The sequence below is a fragment of the Staurois parvus genome, unplaced genomic scaffold (assembly GCF_062004578.1).
Source record: "Staurois parvus isolate SC_StPar_1 unplaced genomic scaffold, SC_StPar_1.0 ptg000181l, whole genome shotgun sequence".
Lineage (NCBI taxonomy): Eukaryota > Metazoa > Chordata > Amphibia > Anura > Ranidae > Staurois > Staurois parvus.
Window position 1 is genome coordinate 842,083 of NW_028317977.1, and position 23,500 is coordinate 865,582.

The window sequence follows — 23,500 nt, forward strand, 5'->3', positions numbered from 1 at the left end:
TTAATTATACCATTGAAGACATACTGTTATAAGTGCAAAAAATACGCGTTAATCCTGCCTGAATTTTAGTGAACTAATAATTTCCTGTGGCCCCTGCCTTTCCTGCACTGCTATCAGTTAGCATTAATTCCAGTTCTCTCACAGAGAGAACTATACAGTGGAGAGAACATGGAGATTATGAAAGGGGAGGTGTTATGTAGTCCTGAACTACTTTCTGTCCTAAGGCTACAAAATTGCTCCATAGATACTGTATAATGAGTGATGTTACCCAAGGGCAGAAAGCCTCTTAATGTCAGGATCATGAAAATGTAGGGGAAAAAGGGCAGAAGATGAAAACAAACGCACCACATCTAGGGAACAGCGATCTGAAATATTTTACATTTTTGTTCCTAGAAATGCTTGTATGTACATAATTTTATCAATGGGTGCAAACAAAATAAATTGCATTGTTTCTACATATATACTGTATGTGTGTGACAGCAACCGTATTTCCTCATTACATAAGCAGACTTTGCTTTGTAGTGCTGCCCAGTAGCTGTGCTTTACTGTTCTCCTTTCTCTCAGTGCTAGCCTGTGGGTAAGGTCTGAGAAACTGAAAGCAGTTGATTTACATCACTGGCAGCTCCTTATTATCACCACTAAGGGAGGTTAAATAAGTATGACCATCAAAAGCAATGTTTGAATCGGTAGCACTGTTATAGCCTGTCTATGGCATACTTCATGCTGACTTTATTTCAGTTTCCATAAAGCTGCTATGCTTTAACTATTCTGGATACATAGGTGACTAAAAGACGGAGCATTATCAAATCTGGATATGGAAATTAATAATAAAAAAATGAAACCGTAAGAAAGAAGACAAGCAAATGACTTGCTGCCAAGCTAGTACTCTATTAAGTCGTGTTTACCTATTGAAAATACTCATGAGTTTCACTTTAAATAGGAGAGACACTTGAAAATTGGGTTTGTGACAGCCTTCTCTCCCTCCACTCTCCTTCAGGCTTTGCACAGAATATTGCTATGCCTCGATAGAGTTGCAATCATACTCTACAAATAAGGTATGCTTCAAGGTAATGCACCAAGAAGATCCTCACAAGAAGATCATTTCCTCTGGAAACCAGCTACACATAAAGGGATTCTGGATATAAGACCAATTGAGCAACTATGAAAAATCATCGACTACAAAATTAAACTCATTAAGAAATTAAAGTGTATGTGTAGCCAATTTTTTCAGTCTTGGATAGGAGGTGATTCCCGTCACTTCCTGTCCTACAGAAACAGCAGGAAGTGAGAGGAAATCTCTACAAACTTCTTGCTCGCCTAACAAATCTATACAGTTAGGTCCATATATATTTGGACACAGGCACAATTTTCATACTTTTGGCTCTGTATGCCTCCAGAATAAATTAAAATGAAACAATCCAAATGGATTTGAAGTGCAGGCTTTCAGCTTTAATTCAAGGGGTTCAACATAAATATCAAATACATATTTTAGGAACTGCAACCATTTTTATACACAGTCCCTCCATTTTCAGGGACTGAAATGTAATTGGACAAATTATTACTTATTTATTACAGATACTTACCGTATTTTTCGCTCCATAAGACGCACTTTTTTCCCCCCAAAAAAGGGGGGAAAATGTCAGTGCGTCTTATGGAGCGAATATGGAGCGGCCAGTCCGGTATTTCCACCGCCGCCGTGTCAAAATACCGGGCCGGCCGCTCAGCTCTGCAGCGGGACCTTATAGAGATGACTGCTGACCTTTGGGGAGGGAGGGGGAGCGGGTGCCTGAATTTGACAGGTACCCGCTCCCACTTCCGTGGAGTTGTTCTTTCATCTTACCTGTTCCTCTATCCAGCGGCGCGCTTTCTTCCCGGCTTCTGTAGTGTGGGCATGACAGCCGGGTGCCAAGTGCGCATGCGCAAGAAGCGGTGCTTTTTGTGAATGGTAAGGCGGCACCTGGGACACATGACAGATCCCAGAAGCCGCCGGACCAATCACAAAGCGCAAGTGCTTCTCGCTCATGCGCACTGGGCACCCGGCTGTCATGCCGAGCGCCATTACAGAAGCCGGGAAGACAGCGCGCGGCTGGATAGAGGAACAGGTAAGATGAAAGAACAACTCCGCGGAAGTGGGAGCGGGTACCTGTCAAATTCAGGTACCCGCTCCCCCCCCTCCCCAAACGTCAGCAGTCATCTCCTGTACTGTCCGCAGTCTCTGGTCATCCCTGTGCTGTCCGCAGTCTCTGGTCATCTCCTGTACTATGTCCGCAGTCTCTGGTCATCCCCTGTACTGTCCACAGTCTCTGGTCATCTCCTGTACTATGTCCGCAGTCTCTGGTCATCTCCTGTACTATGTCCGCAGTCTCTGGTCATCTCCTGTACTATGTCCGCAGTCTCTGGTCATCTCCTGTACTATGTCCGCAGTCTCTGGTCATCTCCTTTTCTGCCTCTAAAACCTAGGTGCGTCTTATGGTCAGGTGCGTCTTATGGAGCGAAAAATACGGTATATAGCTCTATCAATTTACGCAGAGCTTTACATATATATTATACATTCACATCACAAATTAATATAATCATACATAAAATATTCATTTTTAATATTCTGTTGAGAATCCTTTACTGGCAAAAGACTGCCTGAAGTCTGGAACCCATGGACATTACCAAAGACTGGATTTCCTCCTCTGATGCTTTGCCAGGCTCTAACTGCAGCTATCTTCAGTTGTTCTTTGTTTGTGGGTCTTTCTGCCTTTAGTTTTGCCTTCAGCAAGTGAAATGCATGCTTAAGTGAGTTGAGATCAGGTGATTAACTCAGCCATTGCAGAATATTCCACTTCTTCCTCCCAAAGCTCCTGGGTTGCTTTTGAAGTGTGTTTTGGATCATTGACCATCTGTACTGTGAAGCGCCGTCCAATCAACTTTGCTGCATTTGGCTGAATCTGGGCTGACGGTATATCTCTAAACACTGCAGAATTCATCCAGCTGCTTATGACTTCTGTCACATCATCAATAAACACCAATGACCCTGTGCCACTAGAAGCCATGCATGCCTATGCCATCACACTGCCTCCACCATGTTTTACAGATAATGTTGTGTGCTTTGGATCATGAGCTGTTCCAAGCCTTCTCTACACTTTTTTCTTACCATCATTCTGGTACAGATAAATCTTAGTTTCATCCATCCAAAGAATGCTTTTCAGAACTGGTCTGACTTTTTAAGATGTTTTTTGGCAAAGTCTAATCTGGCTTTTCTATTCTTCAGGTTGATGAATGGTTTGCACCTTGTGGTGAACCCTCTGTATTTGCTCTTGTGAAGTCTTCTCTTGATTGTACTCTTTGACAATGATACACCCACCTTCTGGAGAGTGTCCTTCACTTGTCTTGATGTTGTGAATGGGTATTTCTTTACCATAGAGAGGATCCTGCGTTCATCCACCACTGTTGTCTTCCGTGGATGTCCATGCCTTTTTATGTTACTGAGCTCACCAGTGCATTCAAACTGTTGGTTTGGCCACTCCTAATGTTACTGCTATCTCTCTGATGGATTTGTTTTGTTTTTGAAGCCTTACAATGGCCTGTTTCACTTGCATGGACAGCTCCTTTGAACGCATGATGTAGGTTGTCATGACGCATGACAAACTCATGTAGACTTCACCTCCGCAACATCTCCAAGTTACGACCGTTCCTAACCTCGGAAACCACTAAGCAACTCATTCACTCCCTTATTATATCTCACCTCGACTACTGTAACTCCCTCCTCACTGGCCTACCTCACCACAGGCTATCCCAACTTCAGTCTATCATGAACGCTGCTGCCAGACTCATCCACCTCACTAACCGCTCTGTATCTGCCACCCCTCTCTGCCAATCCCTCCACTGGCTTCCAATTGCCCAACGGATAAAATTCAAAACACTAACACTGACGTATAAAGCCGTTCATAACACTGCTTCTAATTACATCACCGATCTTGTCTCTAAATACCACCCAAACCGTACTCTCCACTCCTCGCAAGACATCCTACTCTCTAGCTAACTTGTCTCCTCCTCCCATGCTCGTCTCCAGGATTTCTCAAGGGCTTAACCCATCCTCTGGAACTCCCCACCCCAATCTATCAGGCTATCGCCTACTCTGCTCACTTTTAGGCGCACTCTGAAAACCCATCTCTTCAGGGAAGCCTACCCCGACCCCAGCTAATACTGGAATCCTCTACTCTTCCTACCACTCCATCCTCCACAGCTAATTACCTTTTGTACCACTATCCCTTACCTCCTAGATTGTAAGCTCCAAGGAGCAGGGCCCTCTAATCCCTCGTGTATTGAACTGTATTGTTACTGTACTGTCTCCCTCCATAATGTAAAGCAAACTGTCGGCGCTATATAAATCCTGTATAATAATAATAATACTAATAATAGGTTCCCAGGAATAGATTCCAAATGCAAATACCACACTTAGAATCAAATCCAGACATTTTTATCTGCTTAATTGATGAAGAAATAATGAAGGAATAGCCCACACCTGGCCATGAAACAGCTTTTGATTCAACTGTCCAATTACTTTTGGTCCTTTGAAAAAGGGGGGATGGCTACTCTTAAGAGCTGTATTTCCTAAACCCTTCCTCCAATTTGGATGTACATATCCTCAAATGAAACCTGAAAGTGTGCATTGCAGCTCATATCCATTATATAACTATAGCTTGAATATGTTTTGGTAAATACCTGAAAAAAAAATAAAATTGTGCCTGTGTCCAAATATATATATGGACCTAACTGTAGTTTTGTATTTCCCTTTATTTGCTCTCTAAATGACAATGGCTACCAGGATAAATAAAGGGATGAATCTCACCAGTGGGGACACAAACAGGAACAGAAAGAAAGGATCCAATTCACTCCAAAAAAAAAAACATACATACACTAACAGACACTAGGCAAAGGCCGAAAAGATTACAATATTCAACACCTTAATAGTATTAATAATAAATATTGTGGGAACATCACGTCTGTTGGGTTATATTACCTTTAAAGTGTCATGGTATTAATTACTTAGAGAAGAACACGTCTCAATTTCATTCTTGTAAATGTTCATCTTACATTGTCATTATTATAATTGTTGTAAACTTTGAGTTCAGCAAACCTTTTATACCCTTTTTATAGCAAACCTTGGGTATTTTAAATATTATGTTACTGATGCTGAGAAAGTATTTAGAAAATAGAGAATCACTTACCCCATACACAAGTTCACCCACCATTCCATTCCAAATTTTAGTTTCAGGGTCACGGGCACCATACTTGCCATCCTCAACAATGGATAGTTTGTATTTTATCCCAACATGCTTTGCAATTTCACTAGCTAAGTCCACACAGTACCCTTCATACTTGTCATTGCCATCCAGCTGCTCATAGTTTTTCTTTTTCATTACATATGGATTTTCCTATATTTAAACAAAAAAAAAACAGATCAAACATATTAAAAAGCACATTACTAAAAGAAGCTCTATTACACCCTTGTTAATGCTCAGTAGATGAAAGGACTGGGCTCAGTACTAGGCACCATCAGATAAATCTATGTCTAAGTGGATGGAATGAATGCTGTAATTTTGCAGATGCAAACCACAGAAAATAAATACAGACTTTTATAACTAGCTTCATTTTTATGATATCAAAGGCACAATTAAAAACACAGACATTGGGAAGGAAACAGAAAAACAGAAAAATTATATAATGTGGGAACACAACTCTAGTAACATTAATATGAATGGCTCAAAAAGTTAGACATTAGCTTTAATTTTAAAGATGTGCACGGTAGTTTTGTAGCATATGATATACTGCAAAGGAAAAGCTTCTTAAAGAGTAAGTTTTAGTAAAACGATGAAGCACTGGTATATTTTGGAAGGTGTCAACACCCATGTACTAATATAAATAATGCACAACTTTTGTACTTGGCTAATAAGTTATGCTGTAAGAAAGTAAATGTAATTTAAAGCAAAATTTAAAGAAATCTGAAAGAAAGAAATCTGACTGAAAAATAGGATTTTCAGTTTCCTTACAGCTTTACCTCTTCAGCAGTATCTATCTTGCCAATATGGTAGCTGTGCAAATTGATTCCAATGCCTCTGACAAAATAACTTACTGGTGAGGCCATGGTAACACCCATACAGTATAGCAAGTAGTAGTTAGCTACATTCAACTGGACATGTACTATAATGTTAAAGACATTTTGTAGCTTATCCAAGCCACGCCTTTAGTTCTGAGTGGCAGGAACATACCCCAGCATTTAAACCCACACAGATAGCACAAACACCTTATTAACATGGAATGTGTCAAGGTAGATGTTAATTGTTCATGAACAGCATGGGACATGGGAAAGTTGTGGAACCATCCTGTTCTACTTAATTAATCCCATCCTTGGTGTTGTGAGGTCTGCATATATGTTAATACTTCAATTGACATGGCTAAAGGTGTGAATTGTTGTCAAATCTCAAGGGTAGAGATGTAAAAATGGAATTAGAGATGGAAGACAGATCATCGAAGGTCCTCACCCCTGTTCAGGGATGGTTGTTCCAGTTTAATGTAGATGGCGTCTCATACTTCTTGCAAAACAGTTGTCTCACTGTCCACCACGGAATGTTCCTTGTTCCTAAGGAGTAGGAAAACTGCTGAGTCTTGACTATTGGAATTTGCCATCCAATGCTGGGCCTTTCCTTTTTTAGGGGGAAACTGTAACAGATTCCCCCCCTCCCAACTCTTAGGAGTGAGGGTGCCCCTTTATTCTGAAGAGGGTTTTGGGGAAGGCTTGGTGACCTTCTTGGGCAGGTTGGGATTTTCTGCTGTAAAAGGGAAACCTTCCCACCTCTGACCTCTCTGATGAATTGGTCAAGTGCCACACCATACAGGGCTCTTCCCTGAAAATGCATATGCATGAGGCAGGCAGCTTCAAATGTTCAAACATTTAGCTATAAGACCAGAGATTAGAATAAAGGTACAATTTTATATTTTTATCTTAAATAAACATTCTAAATAGAGAGCACTATTAGTTTTCATTTTATCTTTGAAGAATATACAGTTGTGTCCAAAATTATTCAACCCCCAATGCTGTAAAGGGGTTTAGGGACTATAGTGTACATTTGGAATTGTATTCAGAATCAAATCCTACAAGGACGTTGTAACTACCCAAATGCAACTAAAATGACATCAATTGTTTATGTAATACAGTAGTAAATGGTTCTTATGTGGTTTCTTCATTGCCACAATTATTCAACCCCTTAAAGACTACCACTCTGAAGAACAGAGGTTCATACAGGTGCTTTCCATCAGGTATTGAAAACACCTGTGGATGTCACCGAGCAGCAATCAAGCATAATAAGCACCAATTAGGCAGCTTTAAAATGACTGTGATACTCAGCTCCTTCTAGACATTTACTGGTGTGGTTACAAACATGGTGAAGGCAAGAGAATGGTCCAGGAAGACAAGAGAAGAGGTGATTTCTCTTCACAGGAAGGGCAATGGCTATAAGAAGATTGCAAAGATGTTAAACATACCAAGAGACACCTTAGGAAGCATCATTCGCAAATTCAAGGCAAAGGGCACTGTTGAAACGCTACCTGGTCGTGGCAGAAAGAAGATGCTGACTTCGACTGCTGTGCGCTACCTGAAGCGTAGAGTGGAGAGAAGTCCCCGTGTGACTGCTGAGGAACTGAGAAAAGATTTGTCAGATGTGGGTACAGAAGTTTCAGCCCAGACAATAAGACGCACACTGCGTAATGAAGGCCTCCGTGCCAGAACTCCCAGGCGTACCCCCTTGCTGTCTCCAAAGAATAAGAAGAGTCGACTGCAGTATGCCAAAAGCCATGTGGACAAACCACAAAAGTTGTGGGATAGTGTTCTGTGGACTGATGAAACAAAATTAGAACTGTTTGGGCCCATGGATCAACGCTATGTTTGGAGGAGGAAGAACAAGGCCTATGATGAAAAGAACACCTTGCCTACTGTGAAGCATGGTGGAGGGTCAATCATGCTTTGGGGCTGTTTTGCTTCTGCAGGTACAGGGAAGCTTCAGCGTGTGCAAGGTACCATGAATTCTCTTCAGTACCAGGAGATATTGGATGGAAACGTGATGCAGTCCGTCACACACCTGAGGCTTGGGAGACGTTGGACCTTTCAACAGGACAATGATCCCAAGCATACCTCCAAGTCCACTAGAGCATGGTTGCAGAGGAAAGGCTGGAACATTTTGGAGTGGCCATCGCAGTCACCAGACTTAAATCCGATTGAGAACCTCTGGTGGGACTTAAAGAAAGCAGTTGCAGTGCGCAAGCCTAAGAATGTGACTGAACTGGAGGCCTTTGCCCATGAAGAATGGGCGAAGATACCCGTAGATCGCTGCAAGACACTTGTGTCAAGCTATGCTTCACGTTTAAAAGCTGTTATAACTGTAAAAGGATGCTGTACTAAGTACTAAGATTGAATGTCACTTGGGGGTTGAATAAAACTGATAATGCTGTGAGCACAGAAAAGACATTTGTGGTTATTTCATTATAACTGTTATGTTATATTTGTCTGACCTACAAGTGCCTCTTTAATGTAAATGTAAGCAAGATGACTGAATGATCAAAAGCAATGTCAAACTGGCCAAAACACTCAATTTCAGTGGGGGTTGAATAATTTTGGCCACAACTGTATGTGTGCCCATCTGCAGAGTGGAGAAGACAGAGTGGTGCATACTTTTGGGTCAACTTTTAAAAAGGGACAGTATCATATAACTCTAAAGAGTAGGACTTTTGTGATTTTCATTTATTATTGTGGTGTGATGACAGTGATGTATGTTTTTCGCTAAAGTGATTATTTGTTTAGTGGTTTATTAAGTATATATTACATTTTCAACACTGTTGAGTGCTGCTCATAATTTTTGTTTGTTTTGTTGATTTATTTGTATTAGAGTAGCACATAAAGTGCTGGCATAGCTCACACCTATTGGGTTCATATATTTTGGTATTTTAACACAGGAGGATATTTCATATAATCATATGGCTGTATGAAGGCAATATTCTGTCTGAGAAAATGTTACATAGATTAGGAGAATTCTATGGCAAATAGGCCACTTGTTATGTGCCTAGAATAGAGCTAGAATTGTATGCCAATGTTAGATTCAGCTATTACTTCAGTGGAAAGGATGCATCATCACTCTAACGTTGAGTATTGTGCAGGTCTTCAGCAGAGCGAAAGTTTGCCTGTGATTTTGCATTCATTCCCTTTAATCTGGCCTCTGTTATAGCTACAAGTCAGGTTATTCCTCAGTGGGGTACTCACAGAATAGGGTGCAAAGTATTGGGTAAGCATGTCCATAAGGAGTGCTCGGTAATTAAGGCATAGATACAGGGTGACCCTGTCTTTCCTGTTTTCTTTAATGGAGTCCTGGATAGCAGCAAAACTTTCCCCTCTCTATCCAAACTAATAAAATAGTAAAAATGGGATTAATTAAAGTAGTTAAAGTGCTAAATGTACAAAACAAGCAGAACACACTGTAGTACATTGAGCGCTGTGTTCTCCAGCTCTGTGTGAGCAGATCGTAGGCACTCATTTGTTACAATGTAAAAACTTTCTATGATTTGTTTAGATTCAAGTTACCATTCAATGACATTCCTGTACCTTCTGTTTCTTTGAAGAACATGCCACATTAACAAACCTTAAAAACAAATCTCCTCGCCTCCCCCAACCATCCACCCCCCCCCACCACAACCGGGGAAGGGGGGGTGAGGAGACTTGTTAAAAAGTTACTTGAAAAGGCAGTGACTGCGGAAAGGAATTCTGCTGGCTGCTACGTGTGTGGAGCAGGTGGCTGTGTCAGCCTGCCTGCTCTTGCGTGCTGTGGGCAGCCAGTGAGAGGATGTACCTGAGCGCGTTCTTGTGGAACACTTTCAGCCACCTGTGTCAGGTTTCAGAAGGAGGGCTGAAGGTAGTAACATGCTGACGTCATCTCATTTGTAGTCCAGCTGTCCTTCCTGAACTATTATAACTGAAAGTCCATACTTCAGATAAGGACCTCAGCTTAAAAGTAAAGTCTGCAGAAGCTTCAGCATTGCACCCAGGGTGCACTAACCCCGATTGCAGTGCTTTCCAGGCTTAAATGATTTTTTTTAAATCAGTGCATATTTTTTTTTTATATTTTTAGTGCATTTATGACATTTAATAAAAAGGTGAACTTATCCTTTAAGAAGAAATATGGGAAATAAAATTTCTTAATGCTGTTTAGTTGTAAATTGCAGTGATCATTTGGGGGCATTTTAGATAATTCATGTCATTTATCAACATAAAACACTTGATTCTCTAATCTCTAAGTGATCTTTCCATACATTTCCTGACACTCTGTTGAACTTTGCTTCTATATTTGCCTCACTTGATAGTTCCTGCTCTTTCTCCCCTGTCAGCTTTATAATCATTTATATGACTTACAACAGCAAATCACATAGGCATCCTTTTCACTTTTCGTTTATGTTCCATTTTTCTAATCACATTGCTTTTATTGTCCTACCATGAAACACATACCATGGCTGTCTAACCACTTATCCCTTAAGCCTTAGTTCTCTATAACACCCTTAAATTGATTGTAAACCCTTACATATAACCAGTGAAATACTAGTGTCAGATGATACACAGAGATGAAGCAAATCTTTCTACATAATCTGTACCTGTTTATCTGCAACCCTCTCTTCTCTACAATCACTCAAAGTGCAGAATTTATACAGCTTGTCTGAGCTTTCAGAAAGCAGAGGGAGGGGAGCTGAAATTACACTCTGCAAATCTTAGTGAGGAGAGCTCTGAGTGCTGACTAGAGGGAAGATACACCCCCCATCACACAGCACAAAGGAACAGAGTGGAGACTATCAATCACAAGCTGTGTGCTGGAGCTCCCTCTCCTGTCACCTTTTTATCTCTTGGTATCAAGAAAACCTGTCAGAAGCGACTCATGCAGATAGCAGAAGAACAAGGCAGCAGAGAGAAATTACATGTAATGCTCTTGATATAGACAAGCACACAATATAGAGGCATAAGCTTTATTCATATTTAATGTCAGAGGTTTACAACTACTTCAAGTCCTAGAGTGTTTTTGCTGTGTATTGATTTTGTTTTGTTCTGCACCTTTCTTTGTAGTCTTCCCTAACATATAAGATATACAGTAATTTATTTAATTTAATTAGTTTTATTTATTAGTTTATGTCTAAGTTTTAATTAGGAGGAAATTGTGAAAACTTAAAAAAATGTTTCTGTAATTCTTCCCAGCATAGCTTTTATGTAATTAATGCAGCCCCAGATATGTACCCCAAAATACTGGAAAAGCTTTCAGGGTCTGCTAATGAAAAAAATATCATGTGTGATTTTTTTTATAACCTAATAAAATGGTAAAACCTAAAGTGAGGGTTTGTGTTTTACTTTAGGAGGACTTTATTCTCCTTTCGATGCTACATTGTAATGCATGCAAGAAAAAATTTTTTAGTATAACATTCACTTAAGATAAAGTTGGTTGGTGAGAGGACAAAAATGAGCACAACAGTAACTTTTTGTAGTATTGCGGAAGCATAGTGTTTATAGTGACCTTCTAAAAGAGCTTATATTAGGCACTGTGTAGCAAGAGCAGAAGCTAAGGAGCTGATCTTTTTAGCTCACTGGTTTAATGATGCCTGTCACTGAGAGCTGGCAGTCCCAACCTATATGCTTGCCGAGACCCAACAGAACCAATGCTGTTTTAAAACAAATAGCTACTATTCCTGTGCTTATTTAGAACTGTGCTTGGGACTCAAGTGATTAATGCACACCTGAGCCAAAGCAAAAGTAAGTTGTTTCTTGCTATGTAATGCAATGTGCTCTTTCTCTCTTGCTGTAGTTTTCATAAATCAATTCAACAACATTTAAAGAGGGACTCCATTTTTCTTTTTTTCATTCTTAAATATTTTATAATTTATACTGTCCCAGTTGTGCCCCTTTCAAGGTGGGTGCCTCTTTTGCCTAGTCCCAGCCCTGCATGTCACATGAGGGGGAGGAGTGACATCATCCACCTGCAATGACGTCATCCAAAATTGGTGCTTACTTAGGTTGGATTCCTGCAGTGGTGAGGCAGCCAGGAAGCTTGTGTGGGTGAGTATAACTTCTTCAGGGGTAGGAAGGTGACAATGTATCTTTAAATTTCTATATGAACTTAAGCAAATGTAACTTACCAAAATTGTTGTAACTACAATAGTCTTGTTTTCCACAGAAGAAGAGTCATTTGTGGGCTGCTGGTCAGGAGCAGGAACAAAACGTTCATATTCATTCCAATGTCCAACCTGCAAAAAATGTCATTAACATAATCTGAATGTGATATGTTAGCATTCTGGGATATATTGACCAAGTGTAAATAAACATAAAATAAATGCTCTGTAAATAAAAAGTTCAATACATCGTCATTCTAATATTATTATAGAAGCATGATTACTGGGAGGATTTACTAAAACTAGAGCACACAGAATCTGGTGCAGCTCTGCATAGTAACCAATCAGCTTCTAACTTCACACTAAAAACATTAGTTAAGATGTATCTCTAGCCAAAACGTTTTTTAGGGAGTAGGGAATGTTTAAAACCCATGTCAGATTATTTTTATATAGTCTTTAGGGTATAGTTACCCTAAACATATTTTCTGCATTTAAAACCATTAAAAAGAACAAAGAAGAACAGTTTAAAATAGTGACCAAAAGAAAATCTTTTTCAGCCGGTCCAGGCTCTGAAAAGATTCCAACCATATGGTCGGGATCCACCCAGAAGCCTGGACTGGTATCTGGCTCAGCCTCTCAGCAAGCCACTAGGAGTTTGAGCAAGCCACCCCAACCCCCTCCAAAGCCCAGCACTCCAGTGAGCACTGGAAGGGCAGAGCAGAGAGCTGGTGACTGACAGTCATGGCACTGTGCTCAGAGTGGAGGGGGAGAACTGAGCGATCAGTGGTGTTTAATCACTCAGTTCTCAGTGCAGAGCTGGCAGGGGACAGATGCAGAATAGGATTGATGCTGAATCCACCTAGATGAAGATAAAGTATTTGTTTTTTGTTTAAATAAGCCCATACTTCTAAGCCCATACTGAGCTTGAGATTCAGTAATGAGAGTCATTACTGCTTCCAAGGAATTGAAGCTCTCCTTTCATAACATGTTACATGTTACACCCATATTCAGGGTGTACATGTAACATGTTATGAAAGCACTGTCTCCCGCTCCTCACTGATCCCTTGCTTTGACAGCTAGCCCTAGCAGCTGTTAGTTTGTAGTTCTCAATGAACAACCACAGCACTGTGGAGCACCGTGGTAGTTAATAGAATCTTCTTGTCAGTATATCTGCTTGCCCATACATCCCGTAGCAGATATACTGATAGATCTTCAGGAGACCTGCATGGCACCAGCAATCTGCTGATCACTGGTGCAATGCTTTACAGGCTCCTGCAGCAAAAAAATAATAAATGCACATTTTTTTTTACCTGCAAAAAAAATGTGCATTTATTATTTTTATCAAAAGGTGAATTTATCCATTGATTTAGGTGACAGTGACATAGAAAACCCATTTCTTTTATAGAAAGCTTACTTCAGCCATCCTGAGTTTCAGAACAGCACATTATTGTAGATTTAGAAGAAATAAAACATATGGGGCTATTTATTAGGCAATAACTGTCCTTACATTTAATATCAATGCTATACTTATATAATTATTCATTTGGCAGGGTGCGAGGAAGGCTTTTCTTTGGTACTGCCTTCTAGGAATTTTCTATTTGTATATTTTAAAGGAAAAAAAACAATTAGAAAAAAAATCACTTTGATACAAGATATCTAGCTTTATGGTAGGGTACAACATATTAACTCTATGCTGTGATTTATCCCACTTTCCAGGGAGTTGCTCACACAGTCTAGTGACTTAGTTGCAGGGAGAGGGGAAGAGCAGCAGACAGCAGAGTTAAAAAGGAAAATTAGAGGTTCAAAATATAGTTAGCTACTGCAGTGTTTCCTAATATATGAAACAGTTTTGACTGGTTGTACTCATGGTTATTATAGGTATGGCAATACAGGGCTTAGGGATTTTGTGCAACATTGCCTTATTGTTATTATTACTATTATTATACAGGATTTATATATAGCTAACAGTTTGCTCAGTGCTTTACAATCTAAAGGGGGACAATACAGTTAGAATACATTATAGACAAATACTTATTCTAGGGTCAACTATCCCTGCCAGATACTACGAGAACAGTAAACAAGTTGTATGGGCATGCTTGTGTTCTGGTGGAAATGCTGGAGAAGAGAAGACAAGTAAGGTAACAGGTGTAATAATTTTTATTAGTACAGGTGGAACCCCTACACTACAGAGTTTATGCTGAGTGTACAAAAAGTGTGCAGCTTTCTTTAACGATGCTAAAATCCTGTAATTATATATGATTGACCTGGTAGGGTTTTTTATTTCTCAGCGTAACTGAGATTTCATTTTAAATGACACATTGGCAGTTATAGGTTCACATTTTTCAGAGATGGTAATTTTTTTGCAGTTTTTTTCCCCAAACAATCTTTACTAAAGATCCATTTAGTGTACAATACAATAAAGTAACATACAGGTAGAGACCCGTGAGGGGTTCCATGTGGAATGCTCCAAGTGACTACAAGATCATGTTAATAATAAATATTTATCAAAAACATCTAGTTGGTCAGTACAAAGTTTTTGTATCTAGCCTGATAACTGATTGGTAATCAGACAATCTAATATTCAGTTAAGAGTAAGGCTGTTTTCACACTGAGGAGTTTTTCAAGCATGTTTGCATTAAAAAAGCACCTGAAAAGCTTAATAAAACTGCTTCCCTGTGTATGTGAATGTATATCTATGTATGTTTTCACATTGAGGCATTACAGTTGCTGTGCGGTGTAAAAACTCCTGCTTGCAGCATCTTTGGGGAGTTTAAAAAAAGACCCCAAAAACACCTCTTCCCATTGAAATCAATGGAAAACGCCTGAAAAACACCTCTGAGAAGCGTTTTTGGTACAGTTTTAAGTCACGTGTCCTTTAAAAACCGCAACAAAACGTGGCAAAATGCAGTAAAAACACCTATGAGTTTTTGAGGCATTTTTGCAGCATATCAGTGTGAATATAGCTTAAATGGGAGTGTACCATATGGTCGGTAGGACCTTTTAGGGCTATCTGGGAGTTAAAGTGGCAGAATCTCATTCCCGGATGGGGAAGGCAATTTTTTAATAATCAGACAGATCAGTTTTGCGTGGACTGCGCCTAGTGCAATTATATTTGCATATACATTTTTTTCATGTAGTGCACTGTACCCTTTGTATGCTGACACAACAAAACAGTGCAGAACTGTAAAGTCTTTTTTGTAATTTCATAACTACAACATGTATTTGCAGCCCTAAATAAATAAATATTTCATATTTCCTTAGATTAAAAAATGCTAATAACCTAAGAAGACAAGTTCATTTAAATCAGTCCATTTTTAAATGACCGCATCTGAAATTCACTTATCCCTATAGCTATAATGATGGACTCTGAACTATAAAGATAATGAACTCTTCACAAAAGATGTATTTTGTAAAATAGACATTTATGAAGAAAATTTGTAGATTGCCAATACTAACTTTTCATTTTGAAAATGCAACCTACCTGTCCTACTGATTCAGTAGATTTGGTTCTTTCTGAGCCAATGACCTGTAAGCAATATTTTCCTTACTGCATTCTTGTCCTACAGTAGGTCAGTGACTTAAAGTATTGAGATCAGTCACAGACAAGCAGCTCTTATGAGGAGGACAACTATGGTAGCCCCAATATTCTCCCACTATTTCCCTTAAACCTTAAAATTCATTGAGATTGAACTGAAGGAGTGGAAAATACTCACTTACAAAGTTAATGTTGGCTTGCTTAGAGAATATAGTGAATATAGAATATAGTGAAGCTGAATGCCCAGCCATATGCAATAGGATTTAAAAAATAATTCTGCCTTAGAAAACTGAGGTGAGCATGGCTTCACTTCATTCACTAAGCACATAAACACAAAAGTGCACATGCCTAGTAGAAGCGTTCATGCGCTGACTTGGAAGGAAGTCTCCCTGTTTGTGTCACAGACAGAACTATAGGGAGATCAAGCTGTATACTGCTCCTTTTAAAATTGAATAATTCATGTGTTACTAAGCACAGAAAAACACATCACTACTTGTTTTTAAAAATCTGTAAAACATACTTTGCGAGGTTTAGTAGCGGTCATCTCATATACATCAATTGTGTAGTTGGTTCTTCTTCCATATGTATCAAATTGGATATTCCCAGTCATTCCTTGAACTTGAACCTAGAAAATGAACAATTCTATATTTAAGAGATACTAGAAATAATTATAGAGGTTGATAAAAAGACCATGAAAAAATACAATTTACCGTCTTTAAAAAGGTCTACTAACATGGGTACTGTACATGTAAAACTACAGTGCTTGTATAGGAGGTAGTTGATATTATTTAACCAGTGTACTAGTTTATACTAGAGAAGAGGGTCAAGGTTCTGGAAGAATTGTAATTGACTTCTAAAGCTCCAGGCTTTATCTCAGCAGCAGGACAGTCCTCAGGGAATGCTAAGACTGCACTGCCAATGCTGACAAATGTTATAGCCCCAGTTCATTATAGTGCAACTCGACGGACAATTTATGTTGATGCACATGTGTATATGGCCTAAAGCTCACTTTTCTTTTCCATATTTATCTGCAAATCACTATTAGTAAGTGGAAGTTACTTTTATGGAAATCATGTAAAAATATTTCAGAGATCTAGTGATAATTGCAGCTTAAAGTTTATGCTTAGGAAAAATAAACACATCCAGTACATCTCAGCAATACATGTAAATTTCCCCAGGATTTGTTTCTTTAAAAAATGCTGCAAGTACAGTAAAATACCTGATGATCCTGACAGAAATCCGGTAAGCTCATAACTTGCTGAAATTGGCAGACAATCTGCCTCTGCTGCGCTAAAAACACAATTCTTCCCTGCTGGTTTACAAAATACTGTAGCTCACCCTTATGGTAAAAGGATGAGGAGAGGTGGATGTGTTTTGTAGTCCAGTAATAATGAGCTTGGTAGATCTGACATCATTGCTTGGGACTTCAGTGCAGAAGAATCAGTGTTGTTAGATCAACTGGTATTTTTCAGTGATTCTAGCACTTTAAAGGGCCAAATCATGGGGTGGTGTGCATGTATTGCAGTGATATGCTGAATCTTTTTTATTTAGGTTTGCCCAGGAATACTGTCCTTTTTAAGCACTATACAAGTCCCAGTCTTTCCAGAAAATGTCTATTGGCCAGCCCTTTCCTACCACCTGCATTTTCCTAATAAATAATATAAGGTGTGGTCTTTCTGACCAATATAGACCAAATGGAAAGAGATGGAGCTAACGTTTGAATTTAGGAGAAAAATATGAGTTTTTTTTTATATGATTTAGGTGTCTGTTTATGACACAGAGAATAGCTGCGATTCAACGGATCTCAGCTATTCTCTGGTCATTCACAGTTTATGACACTCAGGAGATCATGTCTGCCCTTCGCTGGAGATCTGTGTTCTCCCTCCAGATTCTCCAGCCCAGAGCTGGAGAATCAGAGGGACCGCAAACTAAGCAGAGATAATTTACCTCTGCTTAGTAAACTGATCTTTTACTGTAATCTTGCGAGATTATAGTAAAATCAGCCGTTTTCCAGAGTTTGTAGACCGTTCTCCAGCGTTTGGAGACCGTTCTCCCTTCGTTCGGAGAACTGCTTCATAAACTGCATTCACAGGAGAACTGTGTTCTCCGAGAATGCCGGAGAACTGAGCAGCGATCTATTACCGCTGGTTCATAAACGGACACCATAGAGAGAGGGGACTTTATATAGCACTGAAAAAGACACATATTCTCATTTAAATAATTTCCAAATTTTGTTCTATAGTTTGTTAATATAACTTGGAAGTACTTTTTTCTACATTGTATGTTACATATCTGGGGGAACTAAAATATTTGTAACAGGTGAATTCCAATTCTCTCTTTGATTGTTAGAGGTTTTTTCCTAAAAGTTTAGTTACTATTATTGCTGAATTTATTTAGACACATTTTGCATCAGAATGTAATGTCTATGTATACATTATTCCACATCACATTTAAGTTGTTGAGAATTGTGGCAAATTTACTGTAAACCAACTTGATATTTATTTTTACTAGCCCAATGAATAATAACAATATTACCATTTTGAAAGTACATATAAACCCTAATTTGTCGTAATATAGTTTGTCAAAATTTGCTTTCACCTTTTTTATCCTTTGTTGCAGATCAGTGCACTTCCTGTCTAAATGCATGCACTCTAGCAATGTCTGCATGGCATTTTATAGGGAGAGATGCCTGAAGATGACAACAGTGGAACATGCCTATGTAGTGGGTGCTCAAATGGCTACTTGTGGTCCTCAGAGGAAACATATTAGTTAGAGTGACAATGCAGGAGCACAATTTGGAGACAGGGTAATAGAATTGTCATCCTAAAACAGAAAGGGTTGATTTACTAAAACTGGAGAGTGCAAACTATGGTGCAGTTCTGCATAGAAATCAATTAGCTTCCATTTTTTTATTGTCATAGCCTAATTGAACAGGCTGCAGTTAAAAGCTGATTGGCTACCATGCACAGCTACACCAGATTTTGCAATCTCCAGGTTTAGTAAATCAAGCCCAAAGTGTCTGAACAGTGACCTTCATAGCAGGGTCATCAGATTTTATTTCCATTAAAGCTGCAGACTTGGTTTCATTGGGTCTACATATGTTTTCAACACTCACATCTGTATATACTTTAATGTGAACACAAACATTAAATGGTAATGGTTTTAAATTGGTTAATTGACTAAGTCATGTCTTCTTCGTTCGTGATGACTCTTGCATTCTTTTTTTCAAGGTCTATTAGGCATGATTTGCTTCATAATAAAATTATGTAGTTGTGTCATGATACAGTTAATTGTTTACGTTATTATATAGTACATAGTGAGACACAGATAATCATTCTTGCATGAAATTAAAGTGACTCCCCGCTCTTCATGTTTTTGTAGACCAGGATGCAGATCATCTCACCGACCCCTTTTGACTGTTCTGTAATACTGTACTGCTCAAAATGTCACAACATGGTAAACATTTAATACAGAATCCTGTCAACGTATCTGAAAAAATACATGACTACTGTATAACATAGCTCAAAATACCTGACTGATGAAAAATCACATTTGCATGAAGAATGGGTATTACATTTTCTAAAAGATTTACAAATATATTTTTCTGTAGTATATTCTAGTTGATATTTCTGGGACAATTCATAAGGGAAATGGCATTTTTTTCTGTTTCTGTTTATCTTTTGTTCAATAATTTCTACAATGTTTTGTTAACATTTTATTGGCAGTAATTGTCTGACGGATTGGAAGGCTGGCAGTTCTGGTATTTGCAAAAAGTCCATTTTGTCTGTAACTAGTGAGCTCATTTAATTTTCCCATCCTAATTTGGTCCTGATATAATAAAACACTGAAGACCTATATCTTACTTCTTTATTTAGCTTAGCAGAAGCTACTTATTTACACACTTGTGGGCTGGTTTGCTTGTTTTTAGTTTGTAGTTTTCAGTAGATGGGACAAGTTTTCTACCAATACAAACTAAATTATCAAAAGGCAAAGCTTTCAGATCATTCTTTGGGATGGAATCATACTAATGAAAGTTAATTTTTAGAGCTGGAATGTACATGTCTTGCTCAGTATAGAGTATATCTGGCTATTTCCTCCATGTGTAATGAGCAATAGGATTAGTCTACCTCTTGAACATTGTTATTAAAAAAATGGGTAATTGCAGTGAAATCTCTCATTTTGAAATCTCTGGCTCACAAAAATACCTGCCTCACAAAGACAACTTAACTCTGTATTGTGGAGTTTCTTTGAGCATTCATTGCAGGTATAAAGAACAAATTATAAAAAAATAAAATGAGAAAAAAAAGCCTGAAGCAATTGAAATCATCCATGTAAAAGTAATTAGCTAAGCTACTGAAGCAATCTTTTATATACTTGGCCATATAACAGTAAGCAATATAAACAATATACTTTTTTTTAAACATTTGTAACAGAGAGATTAGGTACCATTTATAAGGTTCTGATTATTGTGATGATTTGCCAAACATTCAAACTTTCATCGCTTAAAAAAAATGACATATTAATATCTAGTTTTAGTGACGATGGAGGAGTGTTTGTTTGTTAAAGGATCTCAGTGTTTTAGATTAAACAGGCAAGCCATGCATGTAAAAGATAGGACATGTGACCCATCTGAGGATTGCTCATAGACAGTTTGTTCAGATTTTGAAGTACATACAGTACGTAAGGCCACATCCATTTTAGCTGGTATATACAATTTGCTGTGGTTCCTTTTTCCTTTTTCTCCTGTATCACAGGATGGTGGTCATACATGAACAGTCTTCTCACCAAGACTGATGGGTGGTAGTAAATCTGCCCATTCTTGTACTTGATCAAGGCAGCAGTTAGCAATAGTTGTGTTGGTATACTGTAGTATAAAAAAATAATAATAATAAATAAATCCCCAAAAATGTGGTTAAGCACCTGGAGTTTGCTAATTAGTTAATACTGCTGAAACCTACTATGATTTCCTTCGAATGACAAATGATGCCTTGTTATATATGGACTTTGAAAGTATAATTTTTTGGAAAAAAAAGGCAATGGTCAAATAAAAAATAATCACTTACATTTCCCAATATATTGGAGAATCTCTGTGTCAAGATGAATAGTTACAAGGATTTGGAGTGGTTATTATTACCCAGTACAGAGAAGTTCAAATTGTTTGCATGGCTTGTACATATTGACCCTCATTTACTACACTTACATGTAACTAAAATGGGAATTGAATTGCTACACCACTGCTAAAAGGTCCAGATACAACTTTATTCCATAAAAGTCAGGGGGACAATCCAAAGGGTATCCAACACGTTTCAGTGGTCTAAAAATGTCACCTTCATTATTTGCCAAAGCAGCTGCTGACAAAGCATGTGCTTGTAATCACACTAGAAGAAATAACAATAAATTCATTTAATTTCAGAAATCCAGTTAATTTCTAGTCCATTCTCATTTTCATCAATTAAGCCCTGATGAATAAGGCATTCATTGTGAACCCCCCAAATGCATTGGCTAATATTTGGGTTGTTCCCCTTGACTTTTATTGACATAAACTTGTACCTGGGCCTCCTAGCAGTGGTGTGGTGTGGTGTTTTGTTTGCACATGAGCAGCTGATTAAAGTCAGCACAGCTTCACCTCGATCTTAAGCTAAATAAAAATTCTCTTTGTAAAGGGGAATTTCACTTTGGAAAGAAAAAAAATACTTGAGTTAGCGAATGAGGTATTGTGTTGACTTAAATCATTCAATCATTTGCAAACAAAAAAACTTTTTTGAAAAATTATTCTTGTACATGTTTGGGAATTCTTTGTAAAGCTGACTTTCACTTTGTATTACCTTATTCACTAAGATAACTAACAATTTACTTTGAAAAGTGAAATTCCACTTTGAAAGTGAGCATGGTTTACTGTTATAAAGCAGGATCGATATGTAGAAGCTTTCCATCTGATTAGGGAATATCTTCCACCATCCCAGCAAAATTGATTTGCTATACTTATTTAGTAAATTAACCCAGTTAATTTAGTATTACCCCTAGTTCTATTATGAAATATAAATAATTCACTGCTATGTTTATTAAATTATGGCTTTCCTAAAGTGGAACTTTAGTCAGAAAATTAAATCCTGCTAGATCACTTCAGACTGGTCCCTTTTGCAGGTATAGCTATGTAAAACATTAAAAATGAGTGCCTATACTGTTTAAAATTCAGAAATACACTGTCTCACCCTGCTCTATGCATGACCACTTGCTCCCTATTTTTTGGCACAAAAATGTAGAGGCCGATCTACTGGCAGTCTAAAGATTTACTGCTGCGCAGGGGTTCAGACCTTCAGCAAAATGACAGACTCCAGCAAGAAGAAACAGTAGCAATGTTGGAGGCAATTTACAGCGCACACTTATTTTTGTAGCATAATTATTCACTTCCTTGCTGAAGAACATTATTTTTTATCAAGTTGTTACAGGTAAAGTTTCCACTTTAAGGCAGGTAATTGTGATTGAGAACTATGCATTTTTATTAAAAACCACAAGGTTGAATAAAATGCCAAATTTTTGATTAGTGAGCTATTTCCCTTGATAGTTTCCTGCACCCGCCCAACACAGAGCTCATTATAGTCATATACTTGTGTTGTTGCTGCATTCTATAATTTATTTCTATATTGCATATGTTTAAGAGAACAAAGAACTGGATCCTTTCTTATGACAATTTGGCGACACTGTCTTCAAAAACTATAAAAAGTAATTAGGCAATTCATCCCTCCAAATTTTAGCCAAAACCGAAAGCACCCTATTTCTGTGGACCCATACAAAAAAGAAAAAAAAAAGATAGTCCTAATTTTAGGTCTTTCCTTATTTGATGCACCATGGCATTGTTTTAGAGAAAAGGGCAGATCACCTAAAAAAATGATAGGCAGGGATGCCAACTATCAGGTTCTTTTAATAGTACAGGATGAGGAAGATGAAAATCCAAAAATGGATTCTAAATGTTTATTTAGTAGAAAATTTAATAGAATAATTGAAACATTTTCAACAGTCTTGTATCAACCCAGGCCACTTCATCAGGTTAAATGTGGTATAGTTGTGTCTATATTTTGTTTCTGGCTATCCTGTTTGCTGATAAATATACTGAGTTACAACAGTTTTCAGCCTACTTCAAAGTGGCAACAGTTTTTGGAGACAATACAGTAATATACTGTCATACTTGTGCTGCTTATTGTGCTTATCAGACCACAAAAAAAACAAAAAAAAAACCTGGAAAAAAAACAAATATCGGCATCCTATAGTCTTAAAAATGAGTAGGGAGATGCCAAGAAAGCATAGATATAGATCTGACTAGTAACATAATCTGATGATGACACAAATAATGTACTGTTTGATCATCGCCTAGAAGCCCTAGGTGAAGCAGTGCAAAGTATCGTATTTTCTCAGGAAGCTCAGGTTTATTTTCTGCCACCCAATTCTAAAAACATGTCTCTTTCTATAAGAATCACATTGTGTCGTGATACTAAAAACATGAGCCTTGCAGAGCTGAGATTTTCACGCTTCACAAATCTTTTTACAATCTGTTATCTTCTTATTTACTTTCCTTTTCCGAAAACAAAGCCAAATAAAACTTGCATACAAACACAAGCTGAATATCACGCTAGTCTGTTCTCATTTTCTAACCATGCTTTGTTTTATGTGAATATAAATGCATCAGAATAATGATTTCTAATTAACCAAGAAATCATTACAGCATGTGTAGAAACCTTTGCCACACCAGATGTTGCAGAACTACATTTCCCATGATTCACATTATCTGAA

General features: G+C 38.1%; 1 protein-coding gene across 3 annotated transcripts in view; it reads right to left on the reverse strand.

Moving 5' to 3' along the window:
- GRIA3 (glutamate ionotropic receptor AMPA type subunit 3) overlaps positions 1 to 23,500 on the reverse strand; it is a 382,937-nt gene that overhangs the window by 46,790 nt on the left and 312,647 nt on the right. For all 3 annotated transcript variants that reach the window (XR_016312691.1, XM_089677207.1, XM_089677208.1), the window contains exons 8-10: positions 16,233 to 16,337; positions 12,205 to 12,312; positions 5,220 to 5,426 (exon numbers count right to left, since the gene is read on the reverse strand). Coding sequence is in view for 2 of the 3 variants with exons in the window: in XM_089677207.1 (XP_089533333.1) it covers positions 5,220 to 5,426; positions 12,205 to 12,312; positions 16,233 to 16,337 (420 nt within the window). In the remaining variant the exon portion in view is untranslated. The remainder of the gene's footprint in view (positions 1 to 5,219; positions 5,427 to 12,204; positions 12,313 to 16,232; positions 16,338 to 23,500) is intronic.